General features: G+C 39.8%; 1 protein-coding gene across 18 annotated transcripts in view; it reads left to right on the top strand.

Annotated features, from left to right (window-relative positions):
- RIMS1 (regulating synaptic membrane exocytosis 1) overlaps window positions 1–19,809 on the top strand; it is a 545,320-nt gene that overhangs the window by 518,896 nt on the left and 6,615 nt on the right. For all 18 annotated transcript variants that reach the window (XR_012751649.1, XM_075340212.1, XM_075340216.1 and 15 more), the window contains 2 exons: window positions 9,056–9,157; window positions 10,275–10,414. Coding sequence is in view for 17 of the 18 variants with exons in the window: in XM_075340212.1 (XP_075196327.1) it covers window positions 9,056–9,157; window positions 10,275–10,414 (242 nt within the window). In the remaining variant the exon portion in view is untranslated. The remainder of the gene's footprint in view (window positions 1–9,055; window positions 9,158–10,274; window positions 10,415–19,809) is intronic.

The following is a 19,809-nucleotide window of genomic DNA, read 5'->3' as shown; positions in this document are numbered from 1 at the left end:
GCTGGTAAGGTCTGACTGTGTGACATCTCACCTGCGACCTCCCAGCGACTTACTTGCGATCCCTATCAGGTCGCATCTTTTTCAGGATCGCTGGTAAGTCGTTGTGTGTGACTGGGCCTTCGGCTCAGCCAATCTTGAAGGTGTCTTCAATGGAAATGAAGCCACTGCCAGACACCTTTTGTTTAAATTCAACTTGTTTAACAATTTTATCTTTCAAACCTATTGTTGTCATTAGTCTGAATATTCTTTGTATACATCATATGGTAGACTGGTCATGCTAAAATTCTAAAATTGGCCAGTTCAGCAGATGTTTATTAAATGTGTAAGTAATATCACCTTTTCGAGATAACAGCAGGTAGGAGACAAAATTGTGAACATCAGATCAGTGAATGGAGATGTCAAAAAGCTTCTATGTTCTTATGAAGGGCAGATAAAATGAACTGTATGGGATCAAAATATGATTTGGTAATTTGGAAGAAGAGCACATACACTGATCTCTGTAGAGGGACAAGAAAGTGAACACAATGGATATACAGTAGGTGAAATAAGTATTGAACATGTCAACAATTTTCTAAGTAAATATATTTCTAAAGTTGCTCTTGACACGAGTTTCTCACCAGATGTCGGTAACAAACAATCGGCATAGCTAGGTAAGACATGGCAACCACAGCTGTCTATGTGGCAAAGTTTGCCACGTAGACAGCAGTGGACACCGCTACGCCGTTTGCCAAGTTGCTATACTTTCTGAGGACCCTCTACATGCACACTAATGAAGGTCTTTGACCAAAACGTCTGTGCTTGTGCTACTCCTACAAGTTCTTCACAATAAAAAACACTATTCATATTGATCGAATGCCAAGTTTCTACATCTAATAATGAGAATTGACACAGGAAAAAAGTATTGAACACTGTAACTGAAATGTATTTAATACTTCGTACAAAAGACTTTGTTGGTAATGAAAGCTTCAAGACACATCTTACATGGAGAAACTAATCACAAGAATTACTCAGACAATTTTGGTCCATTCTTCCACGCAAAATCTCTCCAAGTCCTGAAGGTTCCATGGGCTCCTACTATGAAATCTGAGCTTTACTTCCTTCCATACATTTTCTACTAGATCAGGTCAGGTGATTGGCTGGTCCATTCTAGCACCTTTATTTTCCTTCTCTGAAACCAATTGAGAGTTTCCTTGGCTGTGTATTTGGGATCATTATCTTGCTGAAATGTCCACCCTCATTTCATCTTCATAATTCTAGTAGATGGCAACATTTTTTTATTAAAAATGTCTCTGTACATTTGTTCATTCATCTTTCCTTCAATTTCATGAAGTTTACCAGTTCTGTATGCAGAAAACAGCCCCACACCATAATGTTCCCACCTCAAAACATCACTGTTGGTATGGTGTTTTTTGGTTGGTATGCAGTTACATAGTTACATAGTTACATAGTTACTTAGGTTGAAAAAAGACCTAGGTCCATCTAGTTCAACCTTCCTCCACCAGTTCTACATTTAGTCTCTAAGTCATTTATAACCAACAATGTTTTGTGTACTGAGGAAATCATCCAGCCCTTTTTTAAAAGCTGTTATAGTATCTGCCATTACTACCTCTTGTGGTAGGGCATTCCACAGTCTGACTGCTCTAACTGTAAAGAACCCTTTCCTATTTAGCTGTTGGAATCGCTTTTCTTCCACTCGCAGTGAGTGCCCTCTGGTCCTTAGTACTGTCTTTAGAAGAAATAAGTCATGTGCCAGTCCTTTATATTGACCACACATGTATTTATACATATAAATGAGATCTCCTCTGAGACGTCTTTTTTCTAAGCTAAACATATCTAACTTTTTCAACCTGTCATCATATGGGAGGCCTTCCATTCCTTGTAATAGTCTAGTTGCCCGCCTTTGAACTGACTCTAACTTCTGAATGTCCTTTTTAAAATGTGGAGCCCAAAACTGGATCCCGTATTCCAGATGTGGCCTTACAAGTGATTTATAGAGGGGTAACAATACGTTGGGATCACGGGATCTAATCTCTCTTTTTATACACCCTAAAATCTTGTTTGCTTTAGCAGCTGCTGCTTGACATTGAGTGCTGCTGCTCAGCTTATTTGTAATGAGAATACCCAAGTCCTTCTCCTGTTCTGTAGTCCCGAGTTTACTTCCATTTAATGTATACGCAGCTATAGGATTACTCCGTCCTAGGTGCATTACTTTACATTTATCAACATTAAATCTCATTTGCCAAGTATCTGCCCATTCTGACATCTTATCCAGATCTTTTTGTAATATTGTACTATCCAGGTCAGTTTTTAATATCCTACATAGTTTGGTGTCATCGGCAAAGACTGACACTGTACTATCAATCCCATCCATAAGGTCATTAATAAAGAGATTAAAAAGAATCGGTCCAAGCACAGATCCCTGCGGCACCCCACTGCTGACTATAGCCCATTTAGAGAATGTACCATTTATGACTACTCTTTGTTTCCTATCTTTTAGCCAATTCCTTACCCAGTTGCATATTGTGTCCCCTAGTCCTTGCTTCTGGAGCTTTAGTATAAGGCTATTATGTGGTACAGTATCAAATACCTTTGCAAAGTCCAAATAAATCACATCAGCTGCATTACCAATATCCAGGTTTGAACTTACCCCCTCATAGAACCCCAACAGGTTGGTTAGACACGACTTATCTTTCATGAATCCATGCTGTTTGTCAGTTATCATATTATTTTCTGCAATATATTTTTGCATGTCATCCCTTAAAATGCCCTCAAAAACTTTGCATACTACTGATGTCAGGCTTACTGGCTGGTAGTTGCCTGGATCTACCCTCTTACCTTTCTTAAATATCGGTACCACATCAGCAATCCTCCAATCCTGAGGCACCAACCCTGTTACAAGTGAGTCTAAAAAGATGAGATACAGCGGTCTGTCGATTACGGAGCTCAATTCCCTCAATATTCGTGGATGAATGCCATCTGGCCCTGGAGATTTGTCAATGTTTAATTTACTCAGATGTAGGCGTACTTCATCTTGTGTTAAATTAATTATATCGGGTGGTGGACTTTGATTTTTCACTTGTTGAATGATCCCTGGTACAGTCATTTCCTTGGTGAATACAGATGAGAAATGCCTATTTAATATCTCAGTCTTTTGTTTGTCCTCTATAACTAACTTGTTATTATATTTTAAGGGGCTGATACTATCCTTTGTTTTCCTTTTGGCATTAATGTATTTATAAAAGATTTTGGGATTTATTTTAATGTCATTGGCGATTTTAAGTGCCTTTTGGTTTTCAAACATGGCCTGAAATAGGCATCCAAAGAGTTCATTTTTGGTCTTATCTGACCTCAATATATTCTCTCAGGCTTGTCTAAATGTTGTTTAAACATGCTTGAACATGCTTTGTGTTCTTCAATGGAGACTTGTTTAGCGAGCGAGGCCATGGAGGTTCAGTGCATTAGTTATTGTTTTCTTTGAAACAGTTGTACCTGCTGAGGCGTGACACTCTCCATAGGTTGTTCTTGGCTCTTGGACAACATTTCCAATAAGTTTTTTCACTCTTCTGTTTGTAATCTACTAGGGAGCACCTGGTGATGGACAGTTTATGGTGAAATGATGTTCTATTCACTTGTGGATTGTTAAAAATACTCAAGTTCCTCATAGATTTACATTATACTCGACACATGAGTCGAGCTCGTCAGAGCACCAAATTACTCATTACGAGTACTGAGCATTGTAGTGCTCGCTCATCAGTAATTATGAGACACTTTTTTAAAAGTCATCAGTTGAACCAACTGATATTATTATTTTGCTAAGGCTAGAGTCACACGAGCATAAGAAAAAAATGGTCTCATTCTCATCCAGGAAATTAGGACGTTTTTTTCTCACTTGTCATCTGTGTGCTGTCCATGTGCTGTCAGTGTGCTGTCCATGTGCTGTCAGTGTGCTGTCCATGTGCAATCCGTTTTTTTCTCAGCAGCCATGATTTATTTACAATCATTCACAGGACCATTAACAGTGTTCTGTGCCACATGATGGCAATGTGTCCATAAAAACAGACGTCACTAGGATGGTCCGTGTGCTGTCCATGTGATGTCAGGTTTTTTTCTCGCACCCATTGACTTGTATTGGTAAGTCTCGCATGATTTCGGCAGCAAATCACAGTATGTTGTGACTTTTCGCTTATCCAGAATCTAGATGAGAGAAAAGCTGACCATCTGCTCTGTCTTATTGACTAACATTGGTCTGAGTGCAATGCGAGATTTTCTCGTATTGCACTAGTGCGAGTCATACGCTCGTGTGAGCATACCCTTACTTTCTAATTACTGATAGATTTTGGTGTTATGACTTTTCATGGCTTTTTGCACCTCTCTTTCTTCATGTGTGAAATACCTTTTTCCCTGTGTCATTTCTCATTATTACAGATAACTTAATTTATGGACATTAATGTTTTTATTTCTTTGTCTGTTTGGATTAGATGGATTCTTACCAAAATCTGCTGAAAAATTCACGCCAACAGCACCTTTAAAAATATATTTGCTTAGAAAACTAGTGACATGTTCAATACTTATTTCACCCACTGTATACTAGAGCAGTGGTTACCAACCTTTCTTACCTTGAGAGTCACATTCAGCTCTGAGAGAGGGTCACAAGCTACATGCAAAGACCCCTGAGTAGTGACATTCAGATCCTGCATCCCTCTACCCTTACAGAGCACCCGGTGCCAGTATAATGACAACCAAGGCTTCCTCATAGAAATCACTGAGATGCAGTATATTTACATCCATAAGTTCCCACTTAACCCTCATTTAGTATTTTCGTATCATGCACTCCTTCCACACTATTACCTCCAGCTTCAAGAAACCCATCTACTGTATATTCTTCATGTTTTTGCCTGGGTTTCCCTGTATACTCCATTTTTCTTCTTCATTCTCTTTCCTCCTTCTTTCCTTCCTATTGTCTCAGTGGTTGGTAACTTTGCCACACTGGAGTCCTAAGTTTGAATCTTAGTATGTATGCTCTTCAAGTTTTGCCTGGGTTCCTCCATGTACTCCAGTTTCTTCCCATTCTAAACAAATATATTTATAGGTTACTTGACTTCCTATGAAATTTTTTATAATCTTTGTTTGAGATTGGAAAATTAGATGTGAACCCTATTGTTGACAGAGTAATAGTGCTCCCCAAGAGGCTTTCTTGTTCGTGTGTCAGCTTCCATCCCCGTTGATTTTAATTAGGAAAATTCCAGCAAAAACACATTCTTAGTAATTATAGCAATTCAGAAAAGTAGTTCTAGGAATATTTTCTTAGAAAAGTTTGTGTAGGCATCTCCACTGTTCCCACGTGCACTGGTGTTATGTATGTTATTTGACATTATGTGTTGACGTCAAGTTACAAGTGATGACCGTTAAGATCTACATTTTTTTTCAACATACAAAAATAGATATTGAGGGAACTTTTAGTACATTGATAAGATCTGTAGACCAAACCATTTGTTTTCGTAGGTCTATGTTATTTGAGAATAGCACTAAGAGTAGATAAAGATTAAATTAAATATTTTAGAAGCGGGAAATTGTTATTTTGACCTGTCTATAAGCCATCAAATCATTGATAAAGCAAGAAGTCAGATTGTGAGCTGTTCAGTACTAGAACCTGATTTTAGGAGGTGCATATGGATCTCTTTGGCACCACTTATTCTAAACCAGATGCTTCCTTTTTAATTCCTACCTGTGATATTTCTAGCTGCTCATATAGTAGTACAGCTCTGATAGAAGGCTAAAGGCCGTACTGTACTTTGGTATTATTATTATTATTATATATTTATAGAGCACCATTAATTCCATGGTGCTGTACATGAGAAGGGGGTTACATACAAAATACGTATACAAGTTACAGTAGACAGACTAGTACAGAGGGAAGAGGGCCCTACCCTTGCGGGCTTACATTCTATAGGATTATGGGGAGGAGACAATAGGTGGGGTGTAGGTCGGGTATGCCTCTGACTTCATACAAAGGAATATGGGAGGCGTGCTGTATTCCCTATGCTTTTGTGGTATTTACCATTTTTTTTGTAGGATTAAGTTATTGTTCCTTGGAAGCATTGTTATATCTCTGTAGTACAATACCATATAGAGTTTTTTGGTTATCGTATGGTTATGAGTAGATCAAGTTTTGTATGTCGATTTTTGTACCAGTCTACCAATAGTTGTCTATGGTTTCTAATGTCTTTGAACTATGAAACCATGTTTTATAACGTTGCTCTACCAGGTATATTTTGGAGACCTGGAGGTACACTAATGAATGTAAGATTATACTTAATTGTATCTACAGTTACACATTGTATACTTTTATAGAACTGTATTTTTCCACATCATTGCCTCCTCACTAGGCTCTGCTCTATTTGCCTCAAGGATACTGCTCTCTCCTGGTTTTCCTCATACCTCTCTGACCACTCCTTCACTGTATGTTTTCCCATTTCCTCTTCCTCTTCTCTTCCCTTTACTGTCGGGGGTTCCTCAGGGATCAGTCCTAGGCCACTTCCTCTTCTCTCTATACACTGCCCCTATTGGACAAAACATCAATAGATTTGGTTTTATATACTATTACAAAATACCAGCGATTGTCTGTCTGCTGTATCCAACATCATGTCCTCCCTCTATCTGAATCTGTCAAAAACTGAACTTCTCAAGAACTTCCTCCCTCTACTAACCTTCCTAAACCCAATATTACCATTTCCATGTGTCATTCTATCATTACTTCCCAGCAGCAGGCTCGCTGTCTTGGGGTCATATTTGACTGAGATCTCTCCTTCACTCCCTACATCCGATCACTCATGTCATCTACACCTCATAAACATCTCTAGAATTCAATTTTTTTTTACCTTTGACTCTGAAAAAACTCTTACTGTTGCTCTTATTCATTCTTGTCTGGACTACTGCAGCTCTCTACTAATCAGTCTCCCTCCTACTGAACACTCCTCTCTCCAATCCATCCTGAATGCAGCAGCCAGGATCATATTTGTTTCCAACCGCTACACCGATGCCTACACCATGTGCCAGTCACTGCACAGGTTGCCTATCCACTACAGAGTACAGTATAATCACTTTCATCCACAAGGCTCTTGTCACGAGTAACTACAGGTGTGAAGCCCGGAACAAGAGGACTCCCAGCGAGCAACGGAACACAAAGGGTACACAAGGGAAACAATACAACGGTAGGCCCGGTTGCTAGGGAAATGGGAGTGGGGTCACCTTTTAACACTAACCTGAGGGCGATCCCTGCACTCCCTAACATCACTAGATGGGTCCTTCCCCCCCGTACATCGATCATATGCCTAGGCCCTCACTAGCCCTCAACTCACCATGACTAGTGAAGGCTAGCAAGATGCTGGTTTCGCCTCTACAATAAGATAACACAAGGTAGGAAAGACAAATAGGTGGGGAAAGTCACAACAAAAAGCACTCCTTGGATTCTTGCATGGGAAAGTTCATAGCTGCAATAATTACACCACATCTATGCAGCACTGAGTTCCTTCAACATGGTCAGCAAAGGAATGAGGTATAACCAGCATCGCGAGGAGTGAGGAGTGGATATTTATAACAGGATAGAAATGCACATTAACCCCTTCAGTACCGGTTGTAATTAAATACATTCCAACTCAGAGTAAATGATGAGTGGTTACTAAAGCAAATCTGCAATCCACAATTCGCTGTGACCTTCTGATCTCAGATCGCCCCAAGATCACATCAGGCCGTGACACATTCGTGACATTTCTGCACAGTTCTGCACCGCCCTACATCTCCCTCATCTCGGTGACCTAAGACTGACATCTTCTACAATTAGAACCTCCCACTCCCATCTCCACAACTTTTCCTGAGCTGTGCTAGTTCTCTGGAACACACTTTCAAGTACAATTTGATTAATTCACAATACCTACAGTTCTAAGTGTGCCTTAAAAACACACTTCTTTAGACTTACCTCACTTATTCAACTATTCCCGTTTTGCCCATACAATATTTTCTTCCAAATCTGGAAGAATCATACAACCTATGGGCACTTAATAGCACTCTTTACCTGTACTTGTACACATACTGGCTGGTGACTGGTTCATGCAGCGTTATATGAACACCCCTATTTATTATATTCATGGCTGGACCATACAGTACAAGCCCTTTTACCATTTTACCTTTTGTGCCTTCTCTATTTCCTCATAGATTACGAGCAGGGCCCTAACGCCTCTTGATATCTGTTTTAATTGTGTTATTCTTTAATGTCTAATATTGTCTTTTTATGTCCCCTTTGAATTGTAAAATGCTGCAAAATATGTTGACGCTATAGAAATACAATTATTATTATTTATTATCATTAAACTTCTGGTTATCTACTCCCAAGCAAACCATTTAAGGTTGCATTAAAGGGTATATTCAGGACTTTAGAAAAAAAAGTGCCTAAGCACTAACAATGTTGTTACTTACCTACTAGTTGTATGCGACACTGTTCTTCACCAGCACAGATCAGTCATAGAACACTCCTGCCGGCAAGTCAGCTTCTTCCACTGACATTGCGTCAAGAGAGCAGTGGCTTCTTATATGCTCTGCTCTGTCTTCTTGGCGGGATAGGAGACGTCATGCTGTTTGATGGCTGGTTTACCCAGTTAGACGGGGAGGAGGGGGTGGTAACTTGGCTGTCAATCAGCATGACGTAATCTGTCCTTCCTTGTCTACAAAGAAAAGCAGAAAAGAAGACGCCATTCTGTTGACGAAGCCACTGTATCGCCGGCAGGAGTGGTCTGTGCCGACGAAGAACATCTTCGGGCACAAATGGCAGCTAAGTAGCAACTACCTCCTTGTTAGTCCTTAGGCACATTTTCTTCCCCCAGAATACACCATTTAAGTATTTTCTGTGCCATTATGTACATTATGAATAAAGCAGTTCCTGAATTTGAATATCATGAAATCAGTAAGATAGTGTATCATTTATGCTATGTCCTTTTATTAATAAGAAGCTTTATATTCCATATTTACTTTCAAGTATTCTGACCTGTCACATGTTTTCCAGGTGATATTCAGATAGGAATGGTGGATAAGAAGGGGCAGTTAGAGGTTGAAGTAATAAGAGCTCGAGGCCTCATACAAAAGCCAGGCTCTAAATCTACACCAGGTGAGAATGAGGAACATTTTTGTATTGCCTATCATTGCTTGCATATTGCCTAAACTAATGGTGCTCTAATTCTATCAATCCTGGGAATCTCAAATATATATGCTTATAGCCACTGAAGAATAATTTGAATGCAGGTCATAGCTATAGGTGTGCAGAGGTAGCAGTAGCACACAAGCCCTTGTGGCTCACTTCTAGTATGCTATATGTGAAGAGACCCCAGGTTTATTACTGACACGTGGCAGGTGGAGGACCTTGGTACGAATTATGCATTGGGGCCCAAAAACTACATACTGGCTATATTATATATAGCCAGCATCTGTCTCTAAAGGGTGCTTTACATGCTGCGACATCGCTAGCGATGTGACACGCCAGATCGCAGATAAGATTTGCCGAGATCACACATAGGTCATTTTTGTAACGCCGGTGACATGTGCGATCTCGGCAAATCTTATATGCGATCTGGCGTGTTACATCCCTAACGAGATCGCTAGCGATGTCTCGGCGTGTAAAGCACCCTTAACAGCTAAGGCCAGACCTGAGAGCAGCAGACCACAAACCACCCCCCTATGCAATGTGATTGTGGGGTTCAGATGAGTCGGAAGGTCTGCTGATTGGTACAACAGGATATATTCATATATACTGAAATACTGTAGTACTGCAGCATATTGAACAAGCAATCAAATCATCACAGGTAGGGTCTAAAAATAAATAAAATAATAAAATAAAAAAAGTTTTAAAAATATAAAAAGTCTATAAAAATTCAAATCATCCCAACTTTTGAACCTGTTAAAAAATAAACAAATGAAAAAAACAAAACAAACATTTGGTTTTGCTGCATCTGGAACCAAAAAAAAAAGCCAAAATTGTGGGGTTGTCACTATACCTCTTTTGAAAAATGCAGCAAAAAGTTATCAAAACATCATATATACCCCAAATTGGTATCAATGAAATCGTCATTGGAATATAGAAAAAAAAACAAGCCATGACATGAATGGCAGATTGTAAACCTCATTTAATCAAAGTTATACTGTTCAAATGCTGTAAATGAAAATCAACATAGAGGAATATAGAGCTGTATTAATATAGGTTGTATTAATATTTGTCTTATTATTTTCAGCTCCGTATGTGAAAGTGTACCTTTTAGAAAATGGAGCTTGCATAGCCAAGAAGAAGACAAGAATTGCACGGAAAACCCTCGATCCCCTCTATCAACAGAACTTGGTTTTTGAAGAAAGCCCTAATGGAAAGGTCCTCCAGGTAAATTCATTAATTGTCTTTTTCTCACAGTTGTTATTTCTAGCCTAAAATTAAATGGAACCTATCAGGTAAAAAAAGTTATTAACCTGCAGATATGAGGGATATGAGGCTAATCTGCAGGTTAATAATGCTCTGAAGCTGTCCGGCGCCTACACTAAAGCCCCACTGCCGGGGAAGAAATTACCTTTATTCCTCCCGGCATCAACTGGCTTTCAGTCATAGAGGTGATGCCGACAAGGCTTCAGTCACCGCTCTAAAGAGCGGCAGCTGTAACTCCCTCCTTGGACTGACTGACAGCCAGCTCTCTATTACTCCACCACAGTAACTGCATTACACAGAGTTAAAAAAAAATAAACATAAGATGTCAATGCTCTGTGATGTGATCTGCAGAAATCATGGGATATATTTTATTTTGTGTGCTTCTAAGGTTTATATGAAACTTGTGATATACACTTACATTCCCTGACCCTTCAGCTAAAGGTATGTACCCCAGACTATGCAACTGTATGTTATACAGTTGTATACAGTGAGTCCACCCATATCCTGTCCACCGCTATTAACTTGAGAATGGCAGCAGCTATAAACATAGAAGTGGTGTCTAGATATAGTAAAGTAGCCATGCGCTATGCAATGAAACCACCAGCCTTGTGAGTTTTACACATTCTAATCATCGCATTTCTGTATGCAAGGTGTCGATTCGTATTGAATTGATGATGCCCTGCAACTTTGTAATTCACTTTTTTTCTCTATCTCGTTCCGTTTTCGAGATAAAAATGCTAACTATGTTGTTTTCCACCAGGTGGTGCTATAGGTGGTTTCATTGCGTAGCGCATGGCTACTTTACTATACCTAGACACCTCTTCTATGCCCATAGCTGCCGCCATTCTCAAGTTAATGGCGGTGGACAGGACATGGGTGGACACACTGTATATGTGCCATTAATTGCAATACTGTGAATGTTACCTTTTTGACAAGATTCCCTTTTATTGATGTCTGCATTATAGTACAGTTTCCAAGGTAAGAAGCATAGAAAAACCTTTGGTGACAACGTTTTCTCTTAAAGGGAACCTGTCACTAGATTTGTTCCCTAAAATCTGTGGCCACCACCTGTATGCCCTTATATACAGTATTCTAGAATGCTGTATATAAGTCCCCAGACCAAATTGTATAATGTAAAAAACAGCTTTTATCATGTTAACCTGCGAGGTGGTCGAGTCCGATGGGTGTCGCTGTTCTTGGTCCTCTCTTCTTTCCATCGCCAATTTCCTTCCATATTCTATGTGGATAACGTGTCCTACGTCATCCACACAGAGCCCGTCATCATGCTCCTGCGCACGCACACTTCTCTCTGCTCTACTGAGGGTAGATCAAAGTATTTTAACTGAAAAGATGTTCACCCATCGATTGAGAGTAACCAGGAATTAGCATCAACCTCATATAGGTACACTACTCTGAACTGAATCAGAAAAAGATGCAAAAAATTCTCATAGCTAATACATTATTTATTGAATCATATTAAATATTCTTTCATAAACAAAATAGCAGAGGCTCCACATGGGGGTCCCACAGGTATCACCACCAGATAAGCATGAAAGTAGTTACAAGAATATATTTCACTATTTTACAATTACGCTTAGGATAATAATATGGATAATATTTCTCTGCACATATAGATATGCAAAATGTCAACAGCAACTTGCAAATTGCAATATACTATAGTTTCGCCACCAATATAGTAAACTAAATTGCTATTAATATATAGTATATTTAATAATATTTATATACAGTGCCTTGCGAAACTATTCGGCCCCTTTGAATTTTTCAACCTTTTCCCACATTTCAGGCTTCAAACATAAAGATAAAAAATTTAAATTTTATTTTATTTTTTAAAATGTATTGCTTATTTTAAACTTTTGTAAACAATAATAAACTGAAAATTGGGGCGTGCAATATTATTTGGCCTCTTTAAGTTAATACTTTGTAAGTCGCTTGAGTTATGTGTCTATCAGTTTTGCACATCGAGAGACTGAAATTCTTGCCCATTCTTCCTTTGCAAATAGCTGAAGCTGAGTGAGGTTGGATGGAGAGCGTTTGTGAACAGCAGTTTTCAGCTCTTTCCACAGATTCTCGAATGGATTCAGGTCTGGACTTTGACTTGGCGATTCTAACACCTGGATACGTTTATTTGTGAACCATTTCATAGTAGATTTTGCTTTATGTGTGGGATCATTGTCTTGTTGGAAGACAAATCTCCGTCCCAGTCTCAGGTCTTTTGCAGACTCCAACAGGTTTTCTTCAAGAATGGTCCGGTATTTGGCTCCATCCATCTTCCCATCAATTTTAACCATCTTTCCTGGCCCTGCTAAAGAAAAGCAGGCCCAAACCATGATGCTGCCACTACCATGTTTGACAGTGGGGAAGGTGTGTTCAGGTTGATGAGCTGTGTTGCTTTTATGCCAAACATATCGTTTGGCATTGAGTCCAAAACGTTTGTAGTTTGATCTGACCAGAGCACCTTCTTCCACATGCTTGGTGTGTCTCCCAGGAGGCTTATGGCAAACTTGAAACTACACTGTTTATGGATATCTTTGAGAAATGGCTTTCTTCTTGCCACTCTTCTATAAAGGCCAGATTTGTACAGTGCACGACTGATTGTTGTCCTATGGACAGACTCTCCCAGCTCAGCTGTAGATCTCTGCAGTTCATCCATAGTGATCATGGGCCTCTTTGCTGCATCTCTGATCAGTCTTCTCCTTGTTTGACATGAAATTTTGAGGGACGGCCGGGTCTTGGTAGATTTGCAGTGGTCTGATACTCCTTCCATTTCAATATGATAGCTTGCACAGTGCTTCTTGGGATGTTTAAAGTTGTGGAGATCTTTTTGTAACCAAATCCAGCTTTAAACCTCTCCACAACAGTATCATAGACCTGCCTGTTGTGTTCCTTGGTCTTCATGATGCTCTCTGCGCTTTAAACATAACACTGAGACTATCACAAAGCAGGTGCATTTATACGGAGACCAGATTACACACAGGTGGCTTATCATAATCAGTCATTTAGGACAACTTTGGATCATTCAGAGAGCCTCAATGAACTTCTGGAGTGAGTTTGCTGCACTGAAAGTAAAGGGGTCGAATAATATTGCACGCCCCAATTTTCAGTTTGTTCTTTTTTACAAAAGTTTAAAATAAGCAATAAATTTCATTCAACTTCACAATTTTTTCCCACTTTCCCACTTGTTGTTGATTCTTCACTATAACATTAAAATTTTTATTTTTATGTTTGAAGCATGAAATGTGGGAAAAGGTTGAAAAATTAAAAGGGGCCGCATACTTTCGCAAGGCACTGTATATATTGGAAGCATATTATAGTTGATAGTATCAATCTGCATGTGCAAACATATTCACCACCACAATATGCCTGCAGAATCAATAAATTCTCTAGTCATCATTGAATATTGAGCTTTAATAAATGCGTGTTGGGCCGCTGGTCCCTACATACTATCACCCTATTAATAAGGTTGGTACTATAGTTTATTTTTAATGTGCTATTATGCGCATACTACAGTTAGAGCCACTGGTTGTTAATACAATACTGTTCACTAAGGATTGCACTTATTTGTGTATTGTCTGATATTTATAAATTTCCGTTGAGTCCATCATTTTTACAAGATATACTTTGTGATTAGGCTGTATACTATTATTTGATTACTCTTTACATTTATTAAAAGATCAATATTCAGTGGTGACGCTATCCTACAGTATTTTATGTTTCTGCAGGCATATTGTGGTGGTGAATATGCTTGTACATGCAGTGTGACGTAACTGTGCTCCGCTGCACTGAGATCGCACGCTCCCTCTCTCATCATTGCTTTGTGCGATGACTGGAGAAGAGGGCCCACCTGACTCACTAGCCCCTTAGCGGCTGCGTGGTCTGCCACCATTCGTGGTACGCCACTGAACAGCGCAGGTCCTCTCTCACTTAGCGGGCCCCTGCCGAGTCCGGTCGCAATCTCTTCGACCGTGATCGTTACGCCTCTGACACTGTATATGTAAGCATACATGGTATATATTATTAACGGTATGTTTTGTAGACTGTATATATAGGCTTAGATTGTATATATCATTAACTGTGTATATAGTGTAGACTGTACATATCATTAATCATTAACTGATAATACAGTTAAGATTGTGTATACATAAGCATATAATGTATATATATTTTCCTGGGTGTATAGTTATAGACTGTATATGTAAGTATACATGGTATATATCCTTAGCTGTATAAGTTTTGTAGACTGTATACAGTTAGGTCCAGAAATATTTGGACAGTGACACAAGTTTTGTTATTTTAGCTGTTTACAAAAACATGTTCAGAAATACAATTATATATATATAATATGGGCTGAAAGTGCACACTCCCAGCTGCAATATGAGAGTTTTCACATCCAAATCGGAGAAAGGGTTTAGGAATCATAGCTCTGTAATGCATAGCCTCCTCATTTTAAAGGGACCAAAAGTAATTGGACAAGGGACTCTAAGGGCTGCAATTAACTCTGAAGGCGTCTCCATCGTTAACCTGTAATCAATGAAGTAGTTAAAAGGTCTGGGGTTGATTACAGGTGTGTGGTTTTGCATTTGGAAGCTGTTGCTGTGACCAGACAACATGCGGTCTAAGGAACTCTCAATTCAGGTGAAGCAGAACATCCTGAGGCTGAAAAAAAAGAAAAAATCCATCAGAGAGATAGCAGACATGCTTGGAGTAGCAAAATCAACAGTCGGGTACATTCTGAGAAAAAAGGAATTGACTGGTGAGCTTGGGAACTCAAAAAGGCCTGGGTGTCCACGGATGACAACAGTGGTGGATGATCGCCGCATACTTTCTTTGGCGAAGAAGAACCCGTTCACAACATCAACTGAAGTCCAGAACACTCTCAGTGAAGTGGGTGTATCTGTCTCTAAGTCAACAGTAAAGAGAAGACTCCATGAAAGTAAATACAAAGGGTTCACATCTAGATGCAAACCATTCATCAATTCCAAAAATAGACAGGCCAGTGTTAAATTTGCTGAAAAACACCTCATGAAGCCAGCTCAGTTCTGGAAAAGTATTCTATGGACAGATGAGACAAAGATCAACCGGTACCAGAATGATGGGAAGAAAAAAGTTTGGAGAAGAAAGGGAACGGCACATGATCCAAGGCACACCACATCCTCTGTAAAACATGGTGGAGGCAACGTGATGGCATGGGCATGCATGGCTTTCAATGGCACTGGGTCACTTGTGTTTATTGATGACATAACAGCAGACAAGAGTAGCCGGATGAATTCTGAAGTGTACCGGGATATACTTTCAGCCCAGATTCAGCCAAATGCCGCAAAGTTGATCGGACGGCGCTTCATAGTACAGATGGACAATGACCCCAAGCATACAGCCTAAGCTACCCAGGAGTTCATGAGTGCAAAAAAGTGGAAAATTCTGCAATGGCCAAGTCAATCACCAGTTCTTAACCCAATTGAGCATGCATTTCACTTGCTCAAATCCAGACTTAAGACGGAAAGACCCACAAACAAGCAAGACCTGAAGGCTGCGGCTGTAAAGGCCTGGCAAAGCATTAAGAAGGAGGAAACCCAGCGTTTGGTGATGTCCATGGGTTCCAGACTTAAGGCAGTGATTGCCTCCAAAGGATTCGCAACAAAATATTGAAAATAAAAATATTTTGTTTGGGTTTGGTTTATTTGTCCAATTACTCTTGACCTCCTAAAATGTGGAGTGTTTGTAAAGAAATGTGTACAACTCCTACAATTTCTATCAGATATTTTTGTTCAAACCTTCAAATTAAACGTTACAATCTGCACTTGAATTCTGTTGTAGAGGTTTCATTTGAAATCCAATGTGGTGGCATGCAGAGCCCAACTCGCGAAAATTATGTCACTGTCCAAATATTTCTGGACCTAACTGTATATAGGCTTAGATTTCATACATCATTAACTGTGTACATAGTGTAGACTGTGTATATCATTAATTGTACAGGGTGGGCCATTTATATGGATACATCTAAATAAAATGGGAATGGTTGGTGATATCAACTTCCTGTTTGTGGCTCATTAGTATATGGGAGCGGGGAAACTTTTCAAGGTGGGTGGTGACCATGGTGGCTATTTTGAAGTCGGCTATTTTGGATCCAACGTTATTTTTTCCAATGGGAAGAGGCTCATGTAACACATTAAACATATTGAGAATTTCACAAGAAAAACAATGGTGTTCTTGGTTTTAATGTAACTATTCGTTCATTAGTTATTTACAATTTTATGACCACTTATAAAATGTGTTCAAAGTGCTGCCCATTGTGTTGGATTGTCAATGCAACCCTCTCCTCCCACTCTTCACACAGTGATAGCACCATCGCAGAAGAAATGCTAGCACAGAATTCCAGAATCCGTTGTTTCAGATGCTGCACATCTTGTATCTTTACAGCATAGACAATTGCCATCAGATGACCCCAAAGATAAAAGGCTATAAGGGAGTCAGATCGGGACTCGGGAGACCTTGTTGGCCATTCACTTGGCTCACGATGACTATCCACTTTCCGGGACACTGTTCATGTAGGAATGCTCGGACCTGACACACATAATGTGGTGGTGCACCATCAATATTCTTGTTTCTGCAAGGAAAATCTGCAAAGGTTATTCATGGTGATATGTTGCAGACATTGGGGGATCAATGCACTTCATATTCCACAGTTGAGAACTGGGTTGCCAAATTTTAAACGGGCCTCTTCAGCATTAATGATGAGGAACAGGAACGTCCTGAGAGTGGTTGTTGTTCCGGAGATCATCGATGCTGTGCACAACCTCATACTGGAAAATCAATGAATTTCAGCTAAAGCAAAAGCAGACATCATGGGGGATTTCCTGTGAACGTGTTTGTGTCATTATCCATGAACATTTGGACTTGAGGAAGCTATCTGCAAAGTGGGTCCCCAAATGTTTGACAACAGATCATAGAAGCAAGAATCATGCAAGTGAAAACTTCCCAGTCCATTTGTCAGTGTTTCCAGACTGATTAGAACTTTTTTGATCGACTGGTCACTTTGGATGAGACCTGGATTTATTCATATGACCCTGAAAACAAGGAGCAGTCAGAAGAGTGAAGGTACAGTGGTTCTCATCGTCCAAAGAAGTTCAGAGTGCAAAAATCAGCCACTAAGGTGATGGCGTCTGTGTTCTGGGATAAAAAGGGCGTGCTGCTAGAGGACTACCTTCAAAAGGGTTCCACCATCAATGCAAGGTATTACATTGAACTTTTGGACAAATTGAACGCAGCTCTGAAGGCCAAAAGGCGCGTCAAGCTGTCCAAAGGAATCTTGTTCATGCAAGACAACGCCTCCGCTCGCACTGCACAAGCGACGACGACAAAATTGGCAGAGCTGGGCTTCCAGCTGGTTGATCACTCACCTTATTCACCAGATCTAGCTCCCTCCGACTATCATCTGTTTCCAAACCTGAAGAAAAACCTCCAGGGTACCAAATTTCACACCATTGCTGATGCAATGGCTGCTACGGATGCCTGGTTTGAGGCACAACTGAAATCCTTCTTTTTGCCAGGCTTGGAGAACTTGAAATACCGATGTAAGAAGTTTGTTGTCATCAGTGGAGAGTTTGTGGACTAAATGTATAGTTTCATCATCCTATCTTGTTTCTTTCTGGTTAAATCCAAAGACTTATCATCAGCCCATCGTATAGCATGGGTGCTGTGTGTATATAACATAGATTGTGTATACAGTATATATAGATTCTGTCTGTATCCCAGAAGCAGAGGCTATGGCTATTTTGAGGTCTGTGTAGGGGGAGCACCATTACAGTTAGCACCACTTTCCTTTTTCATAGATGGTTAATCCTGTAGGAGCTTTCCCCACAGACATTTCTACTCATGTGGTTTTACAGAAAATCGCCCTATTTTTAGCTTTTGTTACCCAGTGATTTATAGTTTTCACTAGGTTGCCATGGATGGGATACAGCATCTACATTTTAAGATGCCAGCAATACAGATGATCATTCATAGAAACACTGGCTTTAGATTATTACCTGTAAATGTAAACATGATGGCACCCTGCAAACAAGGACAATGCTTGTTTTTCAGGTGACTGTATTCTTTATGACGGCATAAAAAGAAATCATCATTAAGGGCTAGTGCATCACCGGTCTCCATCACCGGGGGGGTGGGGGGGAAAGGGGGTTGGTTAAACGATTGGGTAATAGACCAATAACTAACTTGGATATTTTCCATCAGCGCTCATATAATGGCCTGAAATTGGCAGTGTAAATGTACTGCAATTCCTCAATCCATCAAGATTTTCTAGCTGGTTTTGATGGGGGACGTGTAGAAACCAACACCTAATTCATTAAGAAGCATATGCCTCTTAACCCCTTATGACCAAGGACGTAACTGCATGTCCTTGGTCGCCTATCTCTGTTACAGCTAGTGGTATTCCTCGCACATGTCTGCTGATCCGCCAGCACCTGTTAACCCTTTAGATTGCACTGTGAAATACTGACAGTGTAATTTAAATGGCCATGGTGGGGATCGCGAGGCGCCAATGTGTTACCATGGTAGCGCAGGGTCAGCTGATGACCACTGACGCTGCCATCACTCACTTCCTGTGAGAGCCGACAGAGTGTCGGCTCTCACAGGAACGCTGCATTTCTGCTGATCAGTGATGCTACTCTGATCAGCAGAAATAAACAAGCAATAGGACTGTGAGTGATAAAGTCCCCTAGGGGAACTACAAAAATCAATAAAAAAATAAATTTTAAAAAAATATGAAGAAAAAAACCCTTAAAAGTTCAAATCAACTCCCCATTTGCCCCAATGAAAATAAAACAGATAAAAAAATGCACATTTGGTATCACCGCATTCAGAAATGCCCTATCAACATATAAACTCAATCTCATCGGTACACGGCATTATGAGAAAATTCCAAATGCCAAAATTACAGTTATTGGTTGCCGCAATTTTATTTTTTAAAATGCAATAACAGGCGATCAAAACTTAGCACCCACACAAAAATGGCATAATTGAACACATCAGCTGAAGATGCAAAAAATAAACTGTCACTCCATATCCCGAAAAATGAGATCGCTACGGGTCTCGGAAAATGGCGACAAAAGTGCTACTTTTTTTTAATGAACTTCTGTATTTTTTTCACCCTTTAGATAAAGGTGGAAATATACATGTTTGGTATCCACGAACTTGTACCGACGTGAGGCATCATACAGACACATCAGTTTTACCATATAGTGAACACGGTAAATATAAGACCCCCAAAACAATCGTCTATTTGCACTTTTTGCAATTTCACCGCACTTCATATTTTGTTACCGTTTTTCAGTATTCTA

Source organism: Anomaloglossus baeobatrachus, chromosome 3 (assembly GCF_048569485.1).
Source record: "Anomaloglossus baeobatrachus isolate aAnoBae1 chromosome 3, aAnoBae1.hap1, whole genome shotgun sequence".
Taxonomy (NCBI): Eukaryota; Metazoa; Chordata; class Amphibia; order Anura; family Aromobatidae; genus Anomaloglossus; species Anomaloglossus baeobatrachus.
The sequence above is the reverse complement of the archived record's forward strand: the minus strand, read 5'-3'. Positions and strand labels throughout refer to the sequence as shown.